This window comes from Thamnophis elegans, chromosome 1 (assembly GCF_009769535.1).
Source record: "Thamnophis elegans isolate rThaEle1 chromosome 1, rThaEle1.pri, whole genome shotgun sequence".
Classification (NCBI taxonomy): domain Eukaryota; kingdom Metazoa; phylum Chordata; class Lepidosauria; order Squamata; family Colubridae; genus Thamnophis; species Thamnophis elegans.
The window spans coordinates 73,045,138-73,071,902 of NC_045541.1; the positions used below are offsets into that span (position 1 = coordinate 73,045,138).

Consider the following 26,765-nt stretch of genomic DNA (forward strand, 5'->3'; position numbering starts at 1 on the left):
ATTGGCAATTTATCATTACACAACTAAAAATCATGAAATTTGGAAAAAAATTTGTAAAGATGATTGAGACAATATACTCGACTCAAATGGCGAAAGTACTAATAAATTGAGATGTCACATAGGAATTTAATATTTTGAAGGGAGTAAGGCAAGGATGTCCACTATCACCCCTATTATTTATCTTAATATTACAGGTATTACTAATAGAAATTAGAAGGGAACAAGAAATAAAGGGACTAAAAATTAAAAAAGAAGAATATAAAGTCCAGCATTCGCAGATGATATAGTATTCATTTTAGAAGAGCCATTAGAAACAGGGCCAAATTAATTTAAAAAACAGAGAAATTTGGCAAAGTAGCCGGACTTAAAATTAATAAGAGCAAAATAAAGATCATATCAAAAAACCTTACTAAAAAACAAGAGAGAAGATTAGAAGACAATAAGGGTATACAGATATCAAAAAAATGTGAAATATTTAGGAACATGGCTAACAGGGAAATAAATGCTCAATAATCAATGAAGATAATTATGATAAGACAATGCAACAAATTTAAAAAGATTTGGAAAATTGGAAAAAAACTAACTCACTGACAGGAAGAATAGCTGCAGTTAAAATGAACATCCTGCCAAAACTCCTGTTCTTATTCCACGTAACACCAATAAACTTAGGGGGGAGGAATTTTATGTACCTAAAGAAATTAATATAATTTATTTGGTTAGGGAAAAAACCTCAGATCAAATTAAAATTACTACAAGACAGTAGAGAGAAAGGAGGTTTTGGACTCCCAGACTGAGAGCTCTATTACCAGACAGCAGCTCTTACCTGGATAAGGGACTGGATAAATTTAAGGAATAAAATAATGTTAACAATAGAAGGGCACGATTTAGAAATAGGTTGGCATGCTTTCATTTGGGATGGGAAAAATAAACACATAGCTGTTTCCAAAGGCATCAAATTAGAAATCCCTTATTGCAAACATGTTTAAAAATTTAAAGAAAACATTATAATAAAATTCCAATTTAGCTATCAACTATGGAAGCACTAGTCTACCCAAATGTATTAGATATAAATAAAATAATAAGATATGAACGTTTATTGGACAACCAGGTGAAACTAAAAAGACAAGAATTAAAAAATCAGGGAATAGATATAGAATAGTGGCCTTATATGCAGATACAGACTAGGTATAAGAAGGATCTAGAAAAAGATGGATTTTACAAAGAACCACATGAACTAGACAAAATTTTACAGGGGACTGAAGAAAAACTGATCAAAAAATATACCATTATTTATTACAATTCAAAATGGAAGAAGTAGTGAAAGAGACCATGATAACATGGGCAACAAACTTTGGATACAGAATAATTAGCAAAGCCTGTGGGAAATAAATTGCAAGCTAACAATGGCAATGGCATACAGGGAACATTTGTACAAAATGTTCTACAGATGGCACCTACCAGCAGCAAGAATAGCAAAAATATTTCTGGAATATTCACCTGAGTGTTGGAAATGTAGCCAGGCACACGGAACTTTTTATCATATGTGGTGGACATGTACAACAGCAAAAAGAGATTGGGTAAAAATAAAAAACTGGTTGGAAGATATAATTACACAACCAATAGAATTAAAACCGGAATTATTGTATTAGGAACAAATACAGGGAACTATGAGAAAAAAATCAAATATCTACTACTACATGTAATAACGGCAGCAAGAATCATATCGGCACAGAACTGGAAGACCAAAAATACACCAACAGAAGAAAACATGATAAAAAAAGTACTAGAATGCACCAAAATGGACAAACTCACAAAAGAAATAAAAGACAAAGAGAAATAAAAGAAGAATCCGAGTACTATTCAGTATGGAATTTATGATACAAATGGCTAGAGGAATGATGCAAAGAATAAGAAAGCAATAAAGGAAGAAAGATTAAGAATTAACAAGAGGGGGAAAATGTAAGGTAGATTATATATAAAATAGTACAGAATAAGAAATATAAGAGAAATATATAGAAGGATATAAGATGTATGTATAGAAATAAGTACATGGAAAGACTAACATGAATAGAAGAAATATAAGTATAAATAATAATAGGAGTACATGAAAAAATATGTTAAAATGGCCATATAGATATAGATATATAAAGTTATATGTGTACGGATAAAAGGAGTATAATGGATATTTATCAATGTAGAAATGTTGCAAAGATGATATTTATGTTTAAAAATAAAATAAAAACAAACAAACCTATGCTTTCTCCCATTGAAAGATAATCATAAACAGTTTTAATATTTAGATCTTTGAAAAGAAACAGGAACTGTACCATTTAATGAACAGAAAGTTATATATTGCATTTAGAATTGCCTCATCCTGGATATATTTCCAGAAGATAAACATTGAAGAGATGGTTGGCACATGAAAATGAAGAGAGAGAGAGAAAGGCCACTTACTGTAATGTCTCTATTTTACATTCTGGATGTTTGAGCCCTTCGTACAACAGTCCCATGGTTTTCTCGTTTGAATTCTTGAGGGTCAGTTCTAACAGGCTCTGGTTTCCCCTGAATATTTCTGCAAGATGTCTGCTGCAGGATTCACTCAGGCTCTCTCCAGAAATCCTGCAGACAGGAATCTCAAAATTAACATTATCTTAGGAAAAACAACTATGTATTGCATTTTTAAAGGAAATGAAGTAAATATAATAAACAATGGAAGATGAACTGCTTCTCTCTGGATATATTTTCAAAATATTAACCTTCACAAGACGATTTTGTATAGGAAAATGCATTACTTACTTTAGCTTCTTTATTGTACATTCTGGATCATTCAGCCCACCACATAATAGTTCCATTGTTTTGTCATCAGGGCTCTTGAAGGACAGCTCTAACTCTATCAATCTATGGTTCCTCCTGAATATATCTGCAAGATGCCTGCTGCCGGATTCACTCAATATCTCTACATGAAGCCTGCGGAGAATAGTACAAACAAATAAAAAAAACTGGAATCTGTTCTTATAGGAATTGAAGGGAATGAGATTATGTATGGCAATTGAACTGCCTCACCCTGGATATATTTCCAGAATATATATATATAAAAACAGTTGCACAGATAAAACTGAAAGGAAAAAACAGTCAATTACCATAGGGTCTCTGTTGTGACTCAGAAGAAACCTCCTGTGAGTTGTTTTGGGATGCAGGGCTGACCGACTCACAGGAGAGGATAACGAGCAGCTGTGGCTCGTTAGGATATCCTCCTGCGGATAAAAGACTGATGGTGCCACACCTTAGTTGCAGAAGTCAACGTTCTGTTCCATTCCGTTCCATTCCTGTTCTAGTCAAGTCTCCGTTTGTTTGCAATCATCGAGAAAAAGCACTCGCATAAGTGATTTGATTTATTTAAACCTGTTTTGCTGTAGTTTTTCGTTTGCCAGAGAATTTATCTGTGTTTATTTTGGGCTCGCAGCCAGCAAGAGCCGGGACTGATAAAAACATTCCTTTGCAAGCTGTGTGCGGCTGTAGTTTCTGAACGGGCAAGGTGGGGGTCAGAACAGTTTGACTTCTGTCCAGACAAACCTCCATTCATAAAATTATGGAGCAACTTTACGCTGAGAACACCAGACTGGCCCAGCAAATAACGGTATTGGCTGATCAAATTTCTCAATTGCAGAGAGCTGCAAAAAAAACCCAGCCAAGGGGGAAGTGCCCAGTGGCTATGCCGGATAGGTTTGATGGAAATCAAGCCATGTTTGCAGCGTTTCTGGGACAATGCCAGCTGTTCCTGAGTTTGAGAGCAGAGGACTTTCCCACTGACCGGACGAAGGTGGAATTTATTATTAGTTTGCTCTCAGGCACAGCTGCCCGTTGGGCCACCCCCTTGTTAACCCAGCCTAGCCCTTTGTTGGATGACTTCCAGGGCTTTTGTCAGTATTTTAGGTGAATGTTTGAGGATCCCATTAAGGAGGAAACAGCAACCAGACGTCTTAAGTCACTGCAGCAGGGGAGTGGTTCATTACAAGAGTATGTGAGTGAATTCAGGCTGCGTAGCCAGGATTCAGCATGGAATGAAGCAGCTCTGATGGACACCTTCCAAGACGGGTTGTCTGATGCCGTGCAATATGAAGTGGCGAGGGTGGACAGGCCACTGACGTTCAACACGTTGGTCCATTTGTGCCTCCGGATAGATGCCCGGCTGCACAAGCGGAGGCCTCGCTGTGCATTCCAGGAGACCACTAGCGTGCCAGTTCATCAAGAGACTGCGGTGGAATGGGAGGAGCCCATGGAGTTGGGTGCTGTCAGACCTTGAGTGTCACATACAGAGATGGACAGATGACTTACTGAGAGGTTGTGTTTCTACTGTGGGAATCCTGGACACCTGGCGGGGAGTTGCCCCAAGAAGAATAGAAGGGTTGTGCAGACTGCGGCCTTCCCTCAGCAACTAACTATCGTGTCAGACAACCGGCACATTTGTGTGGTTCTGATACCCCGTTCGCACAATGTAGCGTGCATTCGTGGGGTGTGGAATCCAAGGGCGGATGCCCTGCCTAGGAAATTGGAGAACTCTGACCCTGCGGACTCGCTTCCACCCCGGACTGTTCTACCCATCACATCCTGCGCTGCAGTTTTTCATCCTATGAGCATAGTCTCTGATAAGGGATGCGCAGCGGGGTGACGAATGGGTGGAGCAACGAAAGGCGAAAGTAGGGCCGGATTCCCTGTGGATTTTGGAGGGGGATCTTTTGAAGTATCAGGACTGGCTCTATGTTCCCGCAGGGCACATCCGGAGACAGATGCTCTCTCAGGTTCATGGCGTTTCTGCAGTGAGACATTGGTTTTTTTTCCAGACATTGCGCTTGGTATCCCGTACGTTTTGGTGGCCCCGCTTAAGAAATGATGTGCAGAAGTGCGTGGAGTCGTTTGTCCAGTGCCAATGAGCCAGGTCTGCGAGGAGGGCTTCGCCAAGATTCCAGCCCTTGCCGACCCCGGTCCCTGTAGCACAGGACTTCGTTTCTAGGATCCCGGCAGGGCACCAGTGTCTTGGACTGTGTTCCTTGGAGGCCGTCACCCACCCTTCCAGGCCGAATCCCGAGCATCGGAACTGGGGGATGGGCCCTGCGGTGGGGGGTAGTATTGTGGGCTGGCAGGAGTCGTTGGAGCTGCTGCCAGACTCTGACAGTACGGGGGCTGGTGGGTTGGCCTTGGAGGAGATGGAGGACCCTGGACATGTTGTCAACGCCACGCAGGGCAGGAAGAGACATGGCAGCCACTGGGTACCGGGGGATCATTGGATCAAGGGGAATATTCCTGAAGGTATTTGGGAGTTATATCAGGAGGTACACATGCTGAGGTCTGCGCAGCGTAAGGAACAAAGAAGGAAATACTGGGGATGACGAGCCTATCATACGGACACCCCATCACGACCGCATCTGGACCATCAGACCCGGGGGAAGGGCCCTGCAGTGAGGGATAGTGTTGTGACTCAGCAGAAACCTTCTGTGAGTTGTTTCAGGATGCAGGGCTGACCGACTCACAGGAGAGGATAACGAGCAGCTGTGGCTCGTTAGGATCTCCTCCTGGGGATAAAAGACTGATGGTGCCACGCCTTAGTTGCAGAAGTCAACGTTCCATTCCATTCTGTTCCTGTTCTAGTCAAGTCTCTGTTTATTTGCAATCATCGATAAAAAGCACTTGGATAAGTGATTTGATTTATATAAACCTCTTTTGCTGTAGTTTCCGTTTGCCAGAGAATTTATCTGTGTTTATTTTGGGCTCGCAGCCAGCAAGAGTCGGGACTGATAAAAACATTCCTTTGCAAGCTGTGTGTGGCTGTAGTTTCTGAACGGGCAAGGTGGGGGTCAGAACAGGTCTCTATTGTACATTGTGGTTGTTTGAGGACCTCACACAGTTCTATCATTGATTGATCATCTGTTTATTGAGGGACAAGCATAATGTTCTTAATCTCTGGTTTCTCCTGAATACTTCTGCAAGATGTCTGCTGCAGGATTCACTCAGGCTCTCTCCAGAAATCCTGCAGACAGGATTCTCAAAATTAACATTATTATAAAAATATGTAAAAATGGCCCTATAGATATAGATATATAAAGTTATATGTGTACGGATAAAAGGAGTATAATGGATATTTACCAATGTAGAATTGTTGCAAAGATGATATTTATGTTTAAAAATAAAATAAAAACAAACAAACCTATGCTTTCTCCCATTGAAAGATAATCATAAACAGTTTTAATATTTTGATCTTTGTAAAGAAACAGGAACTGTACCATTTAATGAACAGAAAGTTATATGTTACATTTAGAATTGCCTCATCCTGGATATATTTCCAGAAGATAAACATTGAAGAGATGGTTGGCACATGAAAATGAAGAGAGACAGAGAAAGGCCACTTACTGTAGTGTCTCTATTTTACATTCTGGATGTTTTAGCCCTTCGTACAACAGTCCCATGGTTTTCTCGTTTGAATTCTTGAGGGTCAGTTCTAACTGTCTCAGGCTCTGGTTTCCCCTGAATACTTCTGCAAGATGTCTGCTGCAGGATTCACTCAGGCTCTCTCCCAAAATCCTGCAGACAGGAATCTCAAAATTAACATTATCTTAGGAAAAACAACTATGTATTGCATTTTTAAAGGAAATGAAGTAAATATAATAAACAATGGAAGATGAACTTTATGGTTTATGGTTTATGGTTTATTATTTATAGGCCGCTCTTTTCCCTGAGGGGACTCAGGGCGGCTTACAATTTATGCTTCTCTCTGGATATATTTTCAAAATATTAACCTTCACAAGACGATTTTGTATAGGAAAATGCATTACTTACTTTAGCTTCTTTATTGTACATTCTGGATCATTCAGCCCACCACATAATAGTTCCATTGTTTTGTCATCAGGGCAAATGGACAGATCTAACTCTATCTCTACATGAAGCCTGCGGAGAATAGTACAAACAAATAAAAAAAAAAACTGGAATCTGTCCTTATAGGAATTGAAGGGAATGAGATTATGTATGGCAATTGAACTGCCTCATCCTGGATATATTTCCAGAATATATATTTAAAAAAAAACAGTTGCACAGATGAAACTGAAAGGAAAAAACAGTCAATTACCATAGGGTCTCTATTGTACATTGTGGTTGTTTGAGGACCTTACACAGTTCTAACATTGATTGATCATCTGGTTTATTGAGGGACAAGGATAATGTTCTTAATCTCTGGTTTCTCTTGAATATTTCAGCAAGATGTCTGCTGCAGGATTCACTCAGGATCCTTTTATGCAACCTGCAGAGACAAGTCCGAAAACTTACAATTATTTCTGTGGGGAAAAAAGCACCCTGGATTATTGAGCCCATCACAAAATAGTTCAACTGTTTTGCCATCAGGGTTTTGAAGAACAGATCTAACTCTCTCAATCTCTGGTTTTTCCTGAGTATTTCTGCAAGATGCCCGCTGCACAATTCACTTGATATGTATCCATGAAGTCTGTGGAGATGGGTTTGAAGTATTTCTTGAGAATCCATCATGCAACGTATTTTATTGGAACTGAAGGGAATGTGAACATACAGTGCATTCAGAATGCATTGGGACCTTTAGGCTTCCACCCTTGGCCACACCCAGTTCACCTCAAGCCACCTGCCTCAGTCCATTCACAGCCAGCTTTTCTATTCTGCTGGCCCTCCCCCAGCGATTTTCTCCGGCCCTCTGCCCTTTGCCCTTCAGCTTGCCCCATTCACCCAGACACCATTTGTCCCAGTTATTTCGCTCCACGGGACAAAAAGCCACCAGCCAATCAGGTGGCAGGTGGCAACAATGTGCCTGGGAAGGGTGACCAAGAGGGCTCAGAGGGGGATGTGATTGTTGACAGGTCATGGAAGAGAGCAAAGGGGGAAAGGCAGGTAAACCCTACCTGTGCGCAACTGGTGCTGGTAGGGGAAAACAGGCTAATGCTGCCTGATGTTGCAGGGGGGGATGCACAGTGGGAAAGCAGCAAAACTGCCCGTTCGGCATCAGGCTGGTGTCCAGGTGCAGAGGTAATGGTGGTGGTGGTGGTGAAAATGAGAAGCCACCGTGGGCAATGGGCAGGCAGCAGTAGATGGGGGCTTCCCAATTTGACCTCTCACTGCTATTTCCTCTGCGTCTGGACTCTGGCTTAAGCCTGAACGGGGAGTACAGCTGCCCCCCCCCATTGTGCACCACACCATTCTACACACACACACACCCACACTACCATCAGCCATGTTTATTGTTGCTGCACTGCTCCCCCCCCCCCAGGAGCATTTGCCTCCTTCCCCCTCTAAGCTCCACTAGGAGCTGTGCAGAGGCGTTTCCCTGCTTCCTCCTACCAGCACCAGATGTGCAGGGAGCATTTGCCTGCTGCCCCCTTCCAGTACAAGAACGAGCTGTAAGCGGGGAGCATTTGCCCGCCTGCCCTCCTTGCTCTCTTCTGTAACCTGTCACTAATCACATTACCCTCCTAGCCCCCTTGGCCACCATTCCCAGCACCATCATTGTCACTTGCCATCTAATTGGCTGGCAGTTTTTTGTACGATGGAGCGACACACCTGTGTTAAATGGTGTTTCAGCAAATCAGCCTAGACGAAGAGCAAGGGTCGGGGGCCCAGATGTCCATGTCTATACTGCATAAGGACAAAAAGATTTTTTTTTAGAAATGTCTGTAAATTTATTAAAAAGACAAAAAAACTGAAATATCCCATTGGCATAAGTATCCAGACTCTTCACTCAGGACTTTGTTGAAGCATCTTTGGCAGCAATTTCAGCCTCGAATCTTTTTGGGTATGATGCAACAAGCTTTGCACACCTGGATTGGGGGATTTTCTGTCATTCTTCCTTGAAAATCCTCTCCTGCTCAGTCAGATTGGATTACAAGCACCAGTGGACAGCCATTTTCAGGCCCCTCCAGAGATGCTCATTAGGGTTCAAGTCAGGGCTCTGGTTGGGCCACTCTAGGACAGTCACAGAGTTTTCCCTAAGCCACTGCCCTGCCGCCTGTCCCCCCTCCCAGCCCCACCAGAAAAAATATCAAAAAGTACAATTATTTCTTGAATATCAAGTATGCAAAAACAACTGACATATCTAAATAATTGTATCAGTATATGCTATTTTGGAAAAATATTGTGCACATGATAAACACGACGAGCATAACAATCATTAGTAAAATAAATAAGAAGGTGACATATAATCCTGCATCTGCAACATCATCACCCTCAAACCAGGGCTCAATAAGAGCATGCTAAGCATAGAAAAATCAAGCTCAACAACAAATCTACAGAGTAGGCAAGCAACGTTACTTATGATTCAAGAAACAATGATGAAGACACAAGAGACAATAACAAAAAATCATGAGGAGATTAGAAAAAAAACATGAAGAAATCAAAACTGAGGTGGGAGAAGTGAAAGGTGAGATTAGAAGAATAGATGACAAAATAGGAAAAATACAAAATGAAATTACCAAGATGAACAAAAATAATCCAAAAAAGTAGAAACAAAGGTAGAACAATGGAGAGAAAAATGGAAAGAATAGAACAGAAGCTGTCCACAGGGAATAGGGATTTAGAAGAAAAAATAGTTTTCCTCAAGATGGAGAAGGCAGTTTTCTTTTTAGATTCCAAAACATAGTAGAAGATAAGGAGGAGGGTTTAGGAAAGACAATTGCAGAAATTCTGGCACACATATTACAAAACACAAACAAGATATATAAAGGAACATAGGTATTCATACAAATTATGCTAGACTCCCAAATTACACAGACTCCCAAAAGAAATACACATACGATTTACAAAAAAATCAGTAAGGGATAAAGTATATAAGAAAGTGAGAGAAGACAACATACAAAGGAAGAGAAATACAAATTCTGAGACAAATACCAAGAAGGGTTAGAGATCAAAGAAGGTATTACCAGTTCCTCACCTCACAATTAATAAGATACAACATAATGTTCAGATGGCTCATTCCAGAGGGAATCATGATCACTTGGCAGGAAAAAAGTTCAAAATAAACACAATAGATAAGGCACACGAGTTTTTCGAACACCACTTCACAACTGAGGAAGAACAAGAGAGTAGGGAGAAAGCAGAATGTAGAAGTCAAGAAGAGCAACTAATAGAAGATAAGGAGGTAGAACAAGAAGAAAAAAGGAAACAAGAAAGAGAACAAATAGAACGAGAGGGCGCAAGAACAAGAATGGAGACAAGGACTATGAGAAAATTAAGCACTGTATACAAATAGTGAAATGGAACAAGAAATTAAGACAGAAAACAAACAATATACCTTCTATTCCAACCCACACAAGTCGTGGTCAAGAATAGACATGTTCCGGATGACACTGGGATTGAGAAAAGATATAGAGGAGATTGATATAATGACTAATATCTGGGCAGACCACAATCCAATAAAAATAGTATGGAAAGGACAGGGAAAAAAAGAGATGGAAAATTAACCAAAGAATATTGAAAGATAAAGAACACATAACAATGATAGAAAAAGAAATGAAACTCCTCTACAAAGTAAACGAAAAAGAAGAAACATCATTACAAAACTTGTGGGGTACAACAAAGGCATTCATTAGAGGACTGACAATAACATATTTGGCAAAGAAAAACAAAGAAAAGAAACAAAAATGAGAAATATTAGAGACTTTAAAAAATTAGAAGTAGGCCTGCAAAAAGATCCACAAAATACAAAAAGAAAAGAAAAGAAAAGAGAGAACTGAAAAAACACAAATTGAATTTGATGATACAAGAGGAGTTGGCGCCGAAAATTAAAATAGCCAAACAAAATTTGGCTATTTTCATTACAGACCAATTTCATTACTGAACACATATTATAAATTATTTATATCCATAATGGCGGAACGATTTAATATAAAACTAAACAAAATGATCCACTCAGATCAAAATGGTTTTTTAACTAAATGACAACTGAAAAATAACATGAGAATAATTATGAATACATTAGGATATTACGAAGAACACCCAGGGAAACAAGTTGCACTGATCTTTTTAAACGCCCAAAAGGCTTTTGACCATCTGAATTGGCAATTTATCATTATACAACTAAAAATCATGAAATTTGGAAAAAAATTTGTAAAGATGATTGAGACAATATACTCGACTCAAATGGCGAAAGTCCTAATAAATTGAGATGTCACAGAGGAATTTAATATTTTGAAGGGAGTAAGGTATTGCTGATGTGCAAAGGAACATGTCTGCCGAGCTTATCGCTCCGGTGTCCGTACGGGAAAACAGCCAAAAAAAAAGAGTAATTGGCCTCAGAAATCGAGCTGGAGAGAGGCCAGGGCACGAGCGATTTCTTCGGGGGTCTGGTGCTGGCAGCGGACTCGAGAGACATTGCTCTCCAAGGCTGCCTTTTGAGAAAGACGCCGACGTCGCCCGGGAGCCGCTCGGAAGACGCCGCGGCCCAGCTGGTCTGGAGAAGCGTTTGAAGACGCCGCCCGGGTGCCGTTTGGAAGGCGCCACGACCCAGCTTGGTCGGAGACGTTTGGGTGACACCGTTTGGGAGTTTTTACGATCCAGCTGGCCTGAGAGAGCTTCTCTAACTGCTGGCTGAGAGAGCCTAACCCCCCCCCCCCCACACTGCTGCTTTGTTTGCCGTGACTGCCGCTGTGCCTCTGGTTTGCTGAGGCTGTTTTAAAAACGCCACGGCTCAGCTTTAGAGGACGCTGTGGCCTAGCTGCAGAGGGGGTTTGGTCTCCTCGCAACTACCATTCTGGCTTGGTGACTATGACAATTGCAGGGCTGCTGTTGGCTTGTTAGACCTTGGTTTGCCGATGCAACTGGGAGAACGCTGTGGCTAAGTTCGTTGGAGGACACCGCCCCCCCCTGTTTGTTTGGCGAGCTTTGACCCCGCTATGACTGCAATGACTGCCGCCCTGACTATCTTAATCACTGTTATGCTGATGTTGGCTGCTGCTGGCTTGCTGTTCTATTGGCTCGCCGAAGCCACCCTGAAAACGCCCTGGCTTAGCCGTTTGGTCTGTTTTGTCAGCGTGGACCGGGTGAAGGGGTGGCTAGCCTGGATGGGTGGGTTAGGGCCTAGGGTGATCGAGCGGCTAGTCTGTAGCCACCATTACGGCCCTTCTGAACTTTCCCCCCATCCAGTGCCTTTCAACCTACAACAGCCGTCTTTCCATCTTATTGGGCGTGCAAGGCCCCCTTGGTTTGCCCTCCTTTGTGGCTGGGGGGTGGCTTTCTTGTTTACCATCCTTACCATCTACCCTAGCTGGCCCCTCCAATTACGTTTCATCTTTATGGACTTGGCCCACTGGACTTTTAGTTCTGCATCTCTCCCCCCGGACTGCGTCTATTACCGTGGCTATCATCGTCCACTATTACCTCAGAAACTTTACCCTAGCCATCTCGACTATTATTCTTCCTATACTAGACCTTTAGAGAAAGAGGCCTTTTTAGCTCCCTCATATTGTGCCGGCCTTGACCGGTTTATTGTGCTGTTGCTCTATGAACTTTATGTCTTTATGTACGGATTGTTCGCTTATTTTATCACCTTTTTATACCTGTGCAATTTTTCTTTGTAAGTAGTGTGGATGTGGATGTTTGTAAGCCAATGATCCCACTTTTTAAACTTGTGTAATTCCCTTTTATATTATATTGCTGTATTTTAAAATTTTCGTAGGGGTGTGAGTGAGTGTTTGGATGTGTAAGCGAGATTGGGATGGGAACCGGGTTCCCCCACACTGAGTGCTTCGCAGAAGTGTTGGGGGGATCTGGGCCTATTCCAATCTCAGGATGACTGATTCGAAGGGCCTGTCGGGAAATGTGGGGGCTATGGGGGTGGGTGGAGGGTCTACGGACATGGGAGTGGGCCGGAGCATTACAGTCTTAACAGGGAGGGGCAGATATGGCGGGGACTTTAGGGCTGGCCATTACCGGGGAAGGAGGGCTCGCTACGTTACAGAGATCCCCCCTTCCGGCCCTATGAGTACCACTCCAAGGCTAGATGGTGTGAGTAATCAGGACCCTGGTCTCAGTCTGCTGTCGCTAAATGCCAGGTCTGTAGTTCACAAGGCTCCCCTCGTCCGAGACCTAATTTTAGATGAGAGGGCAGACCTGGCATGTATTACTGAAACCTGGCTGGGCCCGGAGGGAGGAGTCCCCCTCACTGAAATGTGCCCAGAGGGTTTTCAGGTGCTTCATCAGCTGCGACCCCAGAAAAAGGGGTGGGGGTGTGGCTATTGTTATCCGAGAGTCTCTACTACCTCGTAGGATCCCTGCTCCGGAGCTTGTCGGGTGTGAGTCCTTGCTGGTGAAGTTGGACCTCAAGGGTCAAGTGGGCTTGCTGTTAATGTACCTGCCTCCCAACAGCGTTGCAGCAGCCCTCCCCTCGCTCCTAGAGTCAGTAGCTGAGCTGGCAATTGAGTTCCCCAGGCTTATGGTTCTGGGGGATTTCAATTTGCCTTCGCTCGGTGAACACTCTGATGGAGCGCAGGAGTTCATGGCTTCCATGACAGCCATGGGCTTGACCCAAGTAATTCGGGGCCCGACTCACTCGGCGGGTCACACGGTCGACCTCGTATTCCTCTCGGAGCAGTGGAGTTGTGATCTTGGTTTGAGGGGTAGCGAGATCTTACCCCTGTCATGGTCGGACCACTACCTACTGAGGCTTGACTTTCGGAGACCAAACCCCCACTGTAGGGAGGAGGAACCGATTAGGTGGTTCCACCCCAGGCGCCTTATGGACCCTTTGGGCTTTCAGACGGAGCTTGGTGTTGTTCCTGATACCCTCGCCCGCAGTCCGATGGAGACTCTGGATGCTGCCTGGAATTCAGCAGCGGCAGAAGCTCTTAACCGGATTGCGCCTTTCCGAGGCAGTGGATCCAGGAGGGCTCCTTGGTTTACTGAGGAACTCCGGGAGATGAAGCGCCGAAAGAGACACCTAGAGCAACGATGGAGATCCAGTAAGTCTGAGTCAGACCGAGCGCTTTTACCATCCAGCATCAGAGTCTACCTTCGGGCAATCAGGATGACAAAAAGAACACACATTGCCTCTCTGATACCTTCCGCTGAGTCGCGCCCAGCCGCCTTGTTCAGGATAACCCGTTCCCTCCTAAATAGGAAGGATACGAGCGATCCTTTGCAAGGTAGAGCTGAGGACTACGTCCAATTCCTCGCGGATAAAGTTGCTCGGCTTCGGACGGACCTGGACTCCAATTGCGCAGAGCCAGCCAAGGCACCAGGGGAAAATCTGGATGGACATCACTGGATTGATTTTCAAGCTGTTACCCCTGAGGACGTGGACAAGGCCATGGGAGCCGTAAGTGCCTCCACATGTGTGCTGGACCCGTGCCCCTCCTGGCTGGTTGCTAACAGCAGGGAGGTGACACGGGGCTGGATCCAGGTGGTTGTTACCGCCTCCCTTCAGGAGGGGTTCTTTCACCCCGCTTTAAAGGCGGCAGTGGTGAGACCCCTCCTGAAGAAGCCGTCTTTGGATCCAGCCATTTTAAACAACTATCGTCCAGTCTCCAACCTCCCCTTCGTGGGGAAGGTTGTTGAGAAAGTGGTGGCCTTTGAGCTCCGGCGGTCCTTGGAGGAAACCGATTTTCTAGATCCCTTCCAGTCGGGATTTAGGCCTGGCTACAGCACAGAAACCGCTTTGGTCGCTTTGACCGATGATCTCTGGAGAGCCAGGGATGGAGGTCATGCCTCCGTCCTAGTGCTCCTTGACCTCTCAGCGGCCTTCGATACCATCGACCATGGTATCCTTCTGCGACAACTGCGGGAGGTGGGGGTGGGAGGCACTGTTCTACGGTGGTTCTCCTCTTACCTCTCGGACAGGTCGCAGTCGGTGTTGGTCGGAGGGCAGAGATCGACCCCTAGGCCCCTGAATCATGGGGTGCCGCAGGGTTCGGTCCTGTCCCCCCTCCTGTTTAATATCTACATGAAGCCGCTGGGTGAGATCATTTGACGGCACGGGATAAAATACCATCAGTATGCGGACGATACACAGTTGTATCTGTCTGCCCCATGCCAACTCAGTGAAGCGGTTGACATGATGTGCCAGTGCCTCGAGGCTGTTAGGGTCTGGATGGGGGTTAACAAGCTTGTACTCAACCCGGATAAGACCGAGTGGCTGGTGTGTTTCCCTCCTACTAATTGGCCAAGTTTTCCATCTCTCAGGCTGGGGGGTCAAACAGTACGCCCCTCAGACAGGGTTTGCAATTTGGGAGTCCTCCTGGACCCACAGCTGACTTTCGAACACCACTTGTCGGCTGTGACCAGGGGGGCATTTGCCCAGGTTCGCCTGGTGCACCAGTTGTGTCCCTACCTGAACTGTGAGGCCCTCACAACAGTCACTCGTGCCCTTGTGACCTCTAGACTGGACTACTGCAACGTGCTCTACATGGGGCAGCCCTTGAAGAGCATTCGGAGACTTCAGCTTGTCCAGAATGCAGCCACGCGAGCGATCGTGGATGCACCTCGGTTCACCCACGTAACACCTATCCTCCGTGAGCTGCACTGGCTGCCTATTGGTCTTCGGATACGCTTCAAGGTGCTAGTCATCACTTATAAAGCCCTTCATGGTATTGGACCTGACTACTTGAGAGACCGCCTGCTGCCAATTACCTCCAATAGACCGATTAGATCCCACAGATTAGGCCTCCTCCGAATTGCATCCGCCAGCCAATGCCGGCTGGCGACTACCCGGAGGAGAGCCTTCTCTGTGGCTTCTCCGACCCTCTGGAATGAGCTCCCCATGGAGATTTGAACCCTCACCACCCTCCAGGCCTTCCGCAAAGCCCTTAAAACCTGACTGTTCCGACAGGCCTGGGGCTAAAGAGCTTTTGCCCCCCTCCTCGAATGGTATGGTTGTTGTGTGCTTTTAAATTGTGTATTGTTTTGTTCGTCTTTTTTATCCCTTATCTGTATCCCCTTCCCTGACTTGGATTGTGAGCCGCCCTGAGTCCCCTTTGGGGAAAAGGGCGGCATATAAGTGCAATAAATTCAATTCAAATTCAATTCAAGGCAAGGATGTCCACTATCACCCCTATTATTTATCTTAATATTACAGGTATTACTAATAGAAATTAGAAGGGAACAAGAAATAAAGGGACTAAAAATTAAAAAAGAAGAATATAAAGTCCAGCATTCGCAGACGATATAGTATTAATTTTAGAAGAGCCATTAGAAACAGGGCCAAATTAATTTAAAAAACAGAGAAATTTGGCAAAGTAGCCGGACTTAAAATTAATAAGAGCAAAATAAAGATCATATCAAAAAACCATACTAAAAAACAAGAGAGAAGATTAGAAGACAATAAGGGTATACAGATATCAAAAAAATGTGAAATATTTAGGAATCTGGCTAACAGGGAAATAAATGCTCAATAATCAATGAAGATAATTATGATAAGACAATGCAACAAATTTAAAAAGATTTGGAAAATTGGGAAAAAACTAACTCACTGACAGGAAGAATAGCTGCAGTTAAAATGAACATCCTGCCAAAACTCCTGTTCTTATTCCACGTAACACCAATAAATTTAGGGGGGGAGGAATTTTATGTACCTAAAGAAATTAATATAATTTATTTTGTTAGGGAAAAAACCTCAGATCAAATTAAAATTACTACAAGACAGTAGAGAGAAAGGAGGTTTTGGACTCCCAGACTGAGAGCTCTATTACCAGACAGCAGCTCTTCTTACCTGGATAAGGGACTGGATAAATTTAAGGAATAAAATAATGTTAACAATAGAAGGGCACGATTTAGAAATAGGCTGGCATGCTTTCATTTGGGATGGGAAAAATAAACACATAGCTATTTCCAAAGGAATCAAATTAGAAATCCCTTACTGCAAACATGTTTAAAAATGTAAAGAAAACATTATAATAAAATTCCAATTTAGCTATCGACTATGGAAGCACTAGTCTACGCAAATGTATTAGATATAAATAAAATAATAAGATATGAACATTTATTGGACAACCAGGTGAAACTAAAAACAAGACAAGAATTAAAAAATCAGGGAATAGATATAGAATAGTGGCCTTATATGCAGATACAGACTAGGTATAAGAAGGATCTAGAAAAAGATGGATTTTACAAAGAACCACATGAACTAGACAAAATTTTACAGGGGACTGAAGAAAAACTGATCAAAAAATATACCATTATTTATTACAATTCAAAATGGAAGAAGTAGTGAAAGAGACCATGATAACATGGGCAACAAACTTTGGATACAGAATAATTAGCAAAGCCTGTGGGAAATAAATTGCAAGCTAACAATGGCAATGGCATACAGGGAACATTTGTACAAAATGTTCTACAGATGGCACCTACCAGCAGCAAGAATAGCAAAAATATTTCTGGAATATTCACCTGAGTGTTGGAAATGTAGCCAGGCACACGGAACTTTTTATCATATGTGGTGGACATGTACAACAGCAAAAAGAGATTGGATAAAAATAAAAAACTGGTTGGAAGATATAATTACACAACCAATAGAATTAAAACCGGAATTATTTGTATTAGGAACAAATACAGGGAACTATGAGAAAAAAATCAAATATCTACTACTACATGTAATAACGGCAGCAAGAATCATATCCGCACAGAACTGGAAGACGAAAAATACACCAACAGAAGAAAACATGATAAAAAAAGTACTAGAATGCACCAAAATGGACAAACTCACAAAAGAAATAAAAGACAAAGAAGAATCCAAGTACTATTCAGTATGGAATTTATGGTACAAATGGCTAGAGGAATGATGCAAAGAATAAGAAAGCAATAAAGGGAGGAAGAAAGATTAAGAAATCAGAAAATAATCATAAAACCACAGAATTAACAAGAGGGGGGAAATATAAGGTAGATTATATATAAAATAGTACAGAATAAGAAATATAAGAGAAATATATAGAAGGATATAAGATGTATTGTATAGAAATAAGTACATGGAAAGACTAACATGAATAGAAGAAATATAAGTATAAATAATAATAGGAGTACATGAAAAAATATGTAAAAATGGCCATATAGATATATAAAGTTATATGTGTACGGATAAAAGGAGTATTATGGATATTTACCAATGTAGAAATGTTGCAAAGATGATATTTATGTTTAAAAATAAAATAAAAACAAACAAACCTATGCTTTCTCCCATTGAAAGATAATCATAAACAGTTTTAATATTTAGATCTTTGAAAAGAAACAGGAATTGTACCATTTAATGAACAGAAAGTTATATGTTACATTTAGAATTGCCTCATCCTGGATATATTTCCAGAAGATAAACATTGAAGAGATGTTTGGCACATGAAAATGAAGAGAGAGAGAGAAAGGCCACTTACTGTAATGTCTCTATTTTACATTCTGGATGTTTGAGCCCTTCGTACAACAGTCCCATGGTTTTCTCGTTTGAATTCTTGAGGGTCAGTTCTAAATGTCTCAGGCTCTGGTTTCCCCTGAATACTTCTGCAAGATGTCTGCTGCAGGATTCACTCAGGCTCTCTCCAGAAATCCTGCAGACAGGAATCTCAAAATTAACATTATCTTAGGAAAAACAACTATGTATTGCATTTTTAAAGGAAATGAAGTAAATATAATAAACAATGGAAGGTGAACTGCTTCTCTCTGGATATATTTTCAAAATATTAACCTTCACAAGACGATTTTGTATAGGAAAATGCATTACTTACTTTAGCTTCTTTATTGTACATTCTGGATCATTCAGCCCACCACATAATAGTTCCATTGTTTTGTCATCAGGGCTCTTGAAGGACAGCTCTAACTCTATCAATCTATGGTTCCTCCTGAATATATCTGCAAGATGCCTGCTGCCGGATTCACTCAATATCTCTACATGAAGCCTGCGGAGAATAGTACAAACAAATAAAAAAAAAATGGAATCTGTTCTTATAGGAATTGAAGGGAATGAGATTATGTATGGCAATTGAACTGCCTCACCCTGGATATATTTCCAGAATATATATATATATAAACAGTTGCACAGATGAAACTGAAAGGAAAAAACAGTCAATTACCATAGGGTCTCTGTTGTGACTCAGAAGAAACCTCCTGTGAGTTGTTTTGGGATGCAGGGCTGACCGACTCACAGGAGAGGATAACGAGCAGCTGTGGCTCGTTAGGATCTCCTCTTGCAGATAAAAGACTAATGTTGCCACACCTTAGTTGCAGAAATCAATGTTCCGTTCCATTCCGTTCCATTCCGTTCCATTCCTGTTCTAGTCAAGTCTCCGTTTGTTTGAAATCATCGAGAAAAAGCACTTGGATAAGTGATTTGATTTATTTAAACCTGTTTTGCTGTAGTTTTCCGTTTGCCAGAGAATTTATCTGTGTTTATTTTGGGCTCGCAGCCAGCAAGAGCCGGGACTGATAAAAACATTCCTTTGCAAGCTGTGTGCGGCTGTAGTTTCTGAACGGGCAAGGTGGAGGTCAGAACAGTTTGACTTCTGCCCAGACAAACCTCCATTCATAAAATTATGGAGCAACTTTACGCTGAGAACACCAGACTGGCCCAGCAAATAACAGTATTGGCTGATCAAATTTCTCAATTTCAGAGAGCTGCAAAAAAAACCCAGTCAAGGAGGAAGTGCCCCTGAAGAAGGCGGGGCTTAGCAGTGAGAAGACGGATTTTCAGGCTATTCCTGACATTCCTCTATTCCGAAGGAAATTGGACGGTCCTTTTCGGACCCAAGCTGTCCCGGAGAGACAGTGAAAGGTTGGAGGAGATCCAGCGACCCCAGAGACGTTCGCAAAGTCCCTGGGGGGTTGGAATTTAACCTCCTTTGCCAGTGACTTCTGGATTAGCTGTAAGCTAACCGAAACTGCAGGTTGCCCCTAAGAATGGCGTGAGTGTTTCCAGCTGGAAAGATGATTTTATTACTCAGAGAGACACGGTCCGCATAAAAAATCTAAGCTAATTGAAACCAAAGAACAGAAGAATCTAGTGGCGAATTGGATCTCTTTATAGGTTTATGGACGTGGATACCCTATTTCTTAAATGTTTTAAATGCTACTTACATGGGCAAAGGAAAGATTACCTCAACATCTCCTCTGACTCTCTGTAAGTGGGCTGTAAACCAATTTACTATAATTTGGCTTCCTACAACTTGACACTTTTATTGCTTGGCTGGGTTGGTCTAAGATCAGATAAGATTGTACAGCTCCCAGCTTGTTTTTACTTGCAAATACCTTAAAGCCTCTAAAGGAAAAATATTAACTTCGTCACAAATATGGCGTCTATGCAAGTTTCAAATGACTCATTTCAAATGATTTTTTCCGCATTGCAAAAGCTGTCTGATACGTATGACAGATTTGAAAAAAAACTGGACTATTTGCTGTTTTTAACATCAAAATATGAAGAAAAAAGTGAGAATGTTGAATGTTTGAATGTTCCTGAAATACAAACGAAGGATGTCAGAAATGAAGATTCTCAATTTGCTGACATTCCGGGCATCTGGTTTAAAGATTCTCAATTTGCTGACACTCCGGGCATCTGGTTTACTTTGGAGGGAGAAAGAGATGCAACGCTTGAAGGGGGGGCAGCCATACAGAAGATTTATTTCAAAAGAGAGCGCAGGAGGAATGAGAAGCATTAAAGAATTTATACTTTATGAAACATCATTTGCAAATCTTTCGATACCACCACTGAGAATTAAAGACAAGCTGAAAAGTGCAACAAGCGTAGGACAACGTGTAGGACATTATATGAGAGGCATCTTAAGCAAAAAGGTGCGAAGATATTCCTGTTTGGACTTGCTTATAAAGACGTTTGTAGAACTTGATCCACGAATGGTAATAGGATTAAGGAGGTTTTGTTATTGGAGAGACACAGGCTGATAGATGGAAGAATACAATTCAAAATTAGCTAAACCTAATTATTTTTATTTGTAATAGACATAGTTGAATAATAATTGATAATGACAGTAATGTATATAATGTGGAGTTGATATGATAAATAATAATTGGATATGAGAAGGGAAGGTTAGAAATACTTTTGGACCATATACAAAGGTTATTAATCACAATAATTATCACTATTAAAAATAAAATAAAACTATATACAGTTAAATGTTAACTAATATGGGGAAAATGTTACGCTATACGATATAATTAAATAAAGAAAGGAGAATGATAATAAACTATATACATGGAAGATGGAATTTTTGGTATTAAATATTATGGATGTTTAACTAAAACAGTATATGAGGATTTGATGTTAATAGAGGATTTTACAAACAAGTAAATGAAATGTTAGCATGTGGTTATGGATTAAATCTTTGGCATAGTTAAAGATGAAAGATGTTTAAATAACTGTAGTCAACTAAAAGTGGAGGTATAATGATGTCAATATGGTAAACATTTGAGTCAAGATATTTGAACTAATATGAATTAATGGAAGAGATGCACCCAAACATGTTGTAACCAGCTGATATACTTTTTTATAAAATATACTTGTGTTTTTTTTTCTTTTGTTTCTTCTTTTTTTTCCCCCTGCCTTGTTTTTTGTTTTTTGTCTCTTTTGTGTTTTGATTTTTTCTTTTCCCACTGGTGTGGGCATGTGTTGTTTATGTAACAAAATAAAATAAAATAAAATAAAATAATAATAATAATAATAATAATAATAATAATAATAATAATAATAAAGGAGGAAGTGCCCAGTGGCTATGCCAGATAGGTTTGATGGAAATCAAGCCATGTTTGCAGCGTTTCTGGGACAATGCCAGCTGTTCCTGAGTTTGAGAGCAGACGACTTTCCCACTGACCGGATGAAGGTGGGATTTATTATTAGTTTGCTATCAGGCACAGCTGCCCGTTGGGCTACCCCCTTGTTAACCCAGCCTAGCCCTTTGTTGGATGACTTCCAGGGCTTTTGTCAGTATTTTAGGCGAATGTTTGAGGCTCCCATTAAGGGGGAAACAGCAACCAGACGTCTTAAGTGACTGCAGCAGGGGAGTGGTTCATTACAAGAGTATGTGAGTGAATTCAGGCAGCGTAGCCAGGATTCAGCATGGAATGAACCAGCTCTGATGGACACTTTCCAAGACGGGTTGTCTGATGCCTTGCAAGATGAACTGGCGAGGGTGGACAGGCCACTGACGTTCAACACGTTGGTCCACTTGTGCCTCCGGATAGATGCCCGGCTGCACAGGCGGAGGCCTCGCCGTGCATTCCAGGAGACCGCTAGCGTGCCAGTTCATCAAGAGACTGCAGTGGAATGGGAGGAGCCCATGGAGTTGGGTGCTGTCAGACCTCGAGTGTCACATACAGAGAGGGACAGACGACTTACTGAGAGGTTGTGTTTCTACTGTGGGGATCCTGGACACCTGGCGGGGAGTTGCCCCAAGAAGAATAGAAGGGTTGCGCAGACTGCGGGCTTCCCTCAGCAACTAACTATCGTGTCAGACAACCGGCACATTTGTGTGGTTCTGATACCCCGTTCGCACAATGTAGCGTGCATTCGTGGGGTGTGGAATCCAAGGGCGGATGCCCTGCCTAGAAAATTGGAGAACTCTGACCCTGCGGACTTGCTTCCACCCCGGACTGTTCTACCTGTCGCATCCTGCGCTGCAGTTTATCATCCCATGAGCATACAGTCTCTGATACGGGATGCGCAGCAGGGTGACGAATGGGTGGAGCAACGAAAGGCGGAAGTAGGGCCGGATTCCCCATGGATTTTGGAGGGAGATCTTTTGAAGTATCAGGACTGGCTCTATGTTCCCGCAGGCACATCTGGAGACAGATGCTCTCTCAGGTTCATGGCGCTTCTGCAGTGAGACATTGGGGTTTTTTTCCGGACATTGTGCTTGGTATCCCATACGTTTTGGTGGTCCCGCTTAAGAAATGATGTGCAGAAGTGCGTGGAGTCATTTGTCCAGTGCCAATGAGCCAGGTCTGCGAGGAGGGCTTCGCCAAGATTCCATCCCTTGCCGACCCCAGTCCCCGTAGCACAGGACTTCGTTTCTAGGATCTCGGCAGGGCACCAGTGTCTTGCACTGTGTTCCGTGGAGGCCGTCACCCAGCCTTCCAGGCCGCATCCCGAGCGTTGGAACTGGGGGATGGGCCCTGCAGTGGGGGGTAGTATTGTGGGCCAGCAGGAGTCGTTGGAGCTGCTGCCAGACTCTGACAGTATGGGGACTGGTGGGTTGGCCTTGGAGGAGATGGAGAACACTGGACAGGTTGTTGTGGCCCGGTAGGAGCTGTTAGAGCTGTTGCCAGAATCCGACAGTACGGGGGCTGATGGGTTGGCCTTGGAGGAGATGGAGAACCCCGGAGAGGGTGTTAGGGCCCGGCAGGAGCTGTTGAAGCTGCCGCCAGAATCCGACAGTACAGGGGCTGGTGGGTTGGCCTTGGAGAAGGTGGAGGACCCTGGACGGGTTGTCAATGCCTCGCAGGGCAGGAAGAGACGTGGCAGCCACTGGATACCGGGGGAGCATTGGATCAAGGGGAATATTCCTGAAGGTATTTGGGAGTTATAGCAGGAGGCACACATGCTGAGGTCTGCGCAGCGTAAGGAACAAAGAAGGAAACACAGGAGATGACGAGCCTATCATACGGACACCCCATCACAACCGCATCCGGACCGTCAGACCCGGGGGAAGGGCCCTGCAGTGAGGGATAGTGTTGTGACTCAGCAGAAACCTCCTGTGAGTTGTTTCGGGATGCAAGGCTGACCGACTCACAGGAGAGGATAACGAGCAGCTGTGGCTCGTTAGGATCTCCTCCTGGGGATAAAAGACTGATGGTGCCACTCCTTAGTTGCAGAAGTCAACGTTCCATTCCATTCCGTTCCGTTCCTGTTCTAGTCAAGTCTCTGTTTATTTGCAATCATCGATAAAAAGCACTTGGATAAGTGATTTGATTGATATAAACCTCTTTTGCTGTAGTTTCCATTTGCCAGAGAATTTATCTGGGTTTATTTTGGGCTCGCAGCCAGCAAGAGTTGGGACTGATAAAAACATTCCTTTGCAACCTGTGTGTGGCTGTAGTTTCTGAACGGGCAAGGTGGGGGTCAGAACAGGTCTCTATTGTACATTGTGGTTGTTTGAGGACCTCACACAGTTCTATCATTGATTGATCATCTGTTTATTGAGGGACAAGCATTATGTTCTTAATCTCTGGTTTCTCCTGAATACTTCTGCAAGATGTCTGCTGCAGGATTCACTCAGGCTCTCTCCAGAAATCCTGCAGACAGGAATCTCAAAATTAACATTATCTTAGGAAAAACAACTATGTATTGCATTTTTAAAGGAAATGAAGTAAATATAATAAACAATGGAAGGTGAACTGCTTCTCTCTGGATATATTTTCAAGATATTAACCTTCACAAGACGATTTTGTATAGGAAAATGCATTACTTACTTTAGCTTCTTTATTGTACATTCTGGATCATTCAGCCCACCACATAATAGTTCCATTGTTTTGTCATCAGGGCTTTTGAAGGACAGCTCTAACTCTATCAATCTATGGTTTCTCCTGAATATATCTGCAAGATGCCTGCTGCCGGATTCACTCAATATTTCTACATGAAGCCTGCGGAGAATAGTACAAAGAAATAAAAAAAACTGGAATCTGTTCTTATAGGAATTGAAGGGAATGAGATTATGTATGGCAATTGAACTGCCTCACCCTGGATATATTTCCAGAATATATATATAAAAAAAACAGTTGCACAGATGAAACTGAAAGGAAAAAACAGTCAATTACCATAGGGTCTCTGTTGTGACTCAGAAGAAACCTCCTGTGAGTTGTTTTGGGATGTAGGGCAGGGCACCAGTGTCTTGCACTGTGTTCTGTGGAGGCTGTCACCCACCCTTCCAGGCCGCATCCCGAGCGTCGGAACTGGGGGATGGGCCCTGCAGTGGGGGGTAGTATTGTGGGCCAGCAGGAGTCGTTGGAGCTGCTGCCAGACTCTGACAGTACGGGGGCTGGTGGGTTGGCCTTGGAGGAGATGGAGAACCCCAGAGAGGGTGTTAGGGCCCGGCAGGAGCTGTTGAAGCTGCCGCCAGAATCTGACAGTACGGGGGCTGGTGGGTTGGCCTTGGAGGAGATGGAGAACCCCGGAGAGGGTGTTAGGGCCCGGCAGGAGCTGTTGAAGCTGCCGCCAGAATCCGACAGTACGGGGGCTGGTGGGTCGGCCTTGGAGAAGGTGGAGGACCCTGGACGGGTTGTCAATGCCTCGCAGGGCAGGAAGAGACGTGGCAGCCACTGGATACCGGGGGAGCATTGGATCAAGGGGAATATTCCTAAAGGTATTTGGGCGTTATAGCAGGAGGCACACATGCTGAGGTCTGCGCAGCGTAAGGAACAAAGAAGGAAACACAGGAGATGACGAGCCTATCATACGGACACCCCATCACAACCGCATCCGGACCGTCAGACCCGGGGGAAGGGCCCTGCAGTAAGGGATAGTGTTGTGACTCAGCAGAAACCTCCTGTGAGTTGTTTCGGGATGCAGGGCTGACCGACTCACAGGAGAGGATAACGAGCAGCTGTGGCTCGTTAGGATCTCCTCCTGGGGATAAAAGACTGATGGTGCCACTCCTTAGTTGCAGAAGTCAACGTTCCATTCCATTCCGTTTCGTTCCTGTTCTAGTCAAGTCTCTGTTTATTTGCAATCATCGATAAAAAGCACTTGGATAAGTGATTTGATTTATATAAACCTCTTTTGCTGTAGTTTCCGTTTGCCAGAGAATTTATCTGGGTTTATTTTGGGCTCGCAGCCAGCAAGAGTCGGGACTGATAAAAACATTCCTTTGCAACCTGTGTGTGGCTGTAGTTTCTGAACGGGCAAGGTGGGGGTCAGAACAGGTCTCTATTGTACATTGTGGTTGTTTGAGGACCTCACACAGTTCTATCATTGATTGATCATCTGTTTATTGAGGGACAAGCATTATGTTCTTAATCTCTGGTTTCTCCTGAATACTTCTGCAAGATGTCTGCTGCAAGATTCACTCAGGCTCTCTCCAGAAATCCTGCAGACAGGAATCTCAAAATTAACATTATCTTAGGAAAAACAACTATGTATTGCATTTTTAAAGGAAATGAAGTAAATATAATAAACAATGGAAGGTGAACTGCTTCTCTCTGGATATATTTTCAAAATATTAACCTTCACAAGACGATTTTGTATAGGAAAATGCATTACTTACTTTAGCTTCTTTATTGTACATTCTGGATCATTCAGCCCACCACATAATAGTTCCATTGTTTTGTCATCAGGGCTTTTGAAGGACAGCTCTAACTCTATCAATCTATGGTTTCTCCTGAATACTTCTGCAAGATGCCTGCTGCCGGATTCACTCAATATCTCTACATGAAGCCTGCGGAGAATAGTACAAACAAATAAAAAAAAAAACTGGAATCTGTTCTTATAGGAATTGAAGGGAATGAGATTATGTATGGCAATTGAACTGCCTCACCCTGGATATATTTCCAGAATATATATTAAAAAAAAACAGTTGCACAGATGAAACTGAAAGGAAAAAACAGTCAATTACCATAGGGTCTCTATTGTACATTGTGGTTGTTTGAGGACCTCACACAGTTCTAACATTGATTGATCATCTGGTTTATTGAGGGACAAGGATAATGTTCTTAATCTCTGGTTTCTCTTGAATATTTCAGCAAGATGTCTGCTGCAGGATTCACTCAGGATCCTTTTATGCAACCTGCAGAGACAAGTCCGAAAACTTACAATTATTTCTGTGGGGAAAAAAGCACCCTGGATTATTGAGCCC

The 26,765-nt window shown here is 42.9% G+C and overlaps 1 protein-coding gene across 1 annotated transcript; it reads right to left on the reverse strand.

Moving 5' to 3' along the window:
* Positions 1–2,450: 2,450 nt before the first annotated feature.
* LOC116505382 (NACHT, LRR and PYD domains-containing protein 12-like) lies at positions 2,451–24,525 on the reverse strand. The gene is made up of 7 exons (XM_032212584.1): positions 24,388–24,525; positions 18,702–18,872; positions 18,354–18,524; positions 7,118–7,288; positions 6,832–6,939; positions 2,797–2,967; positions 2,451–2,619 (listed from the first exon to the last, which is right to left on the reverse strand). Exons 1-7 carry the CDS (start codon positions 24,441–24,443, stop codon positions 2,451–2,453), a joined length of 1,017 nt encoding a protein of 338 aa, XP_032068475.1. The 5' UTR covers positions 24,444–24,525.
* Between the last annotated feature and the right edge of the window lie 2,240 nt (positions 24,526–26,765).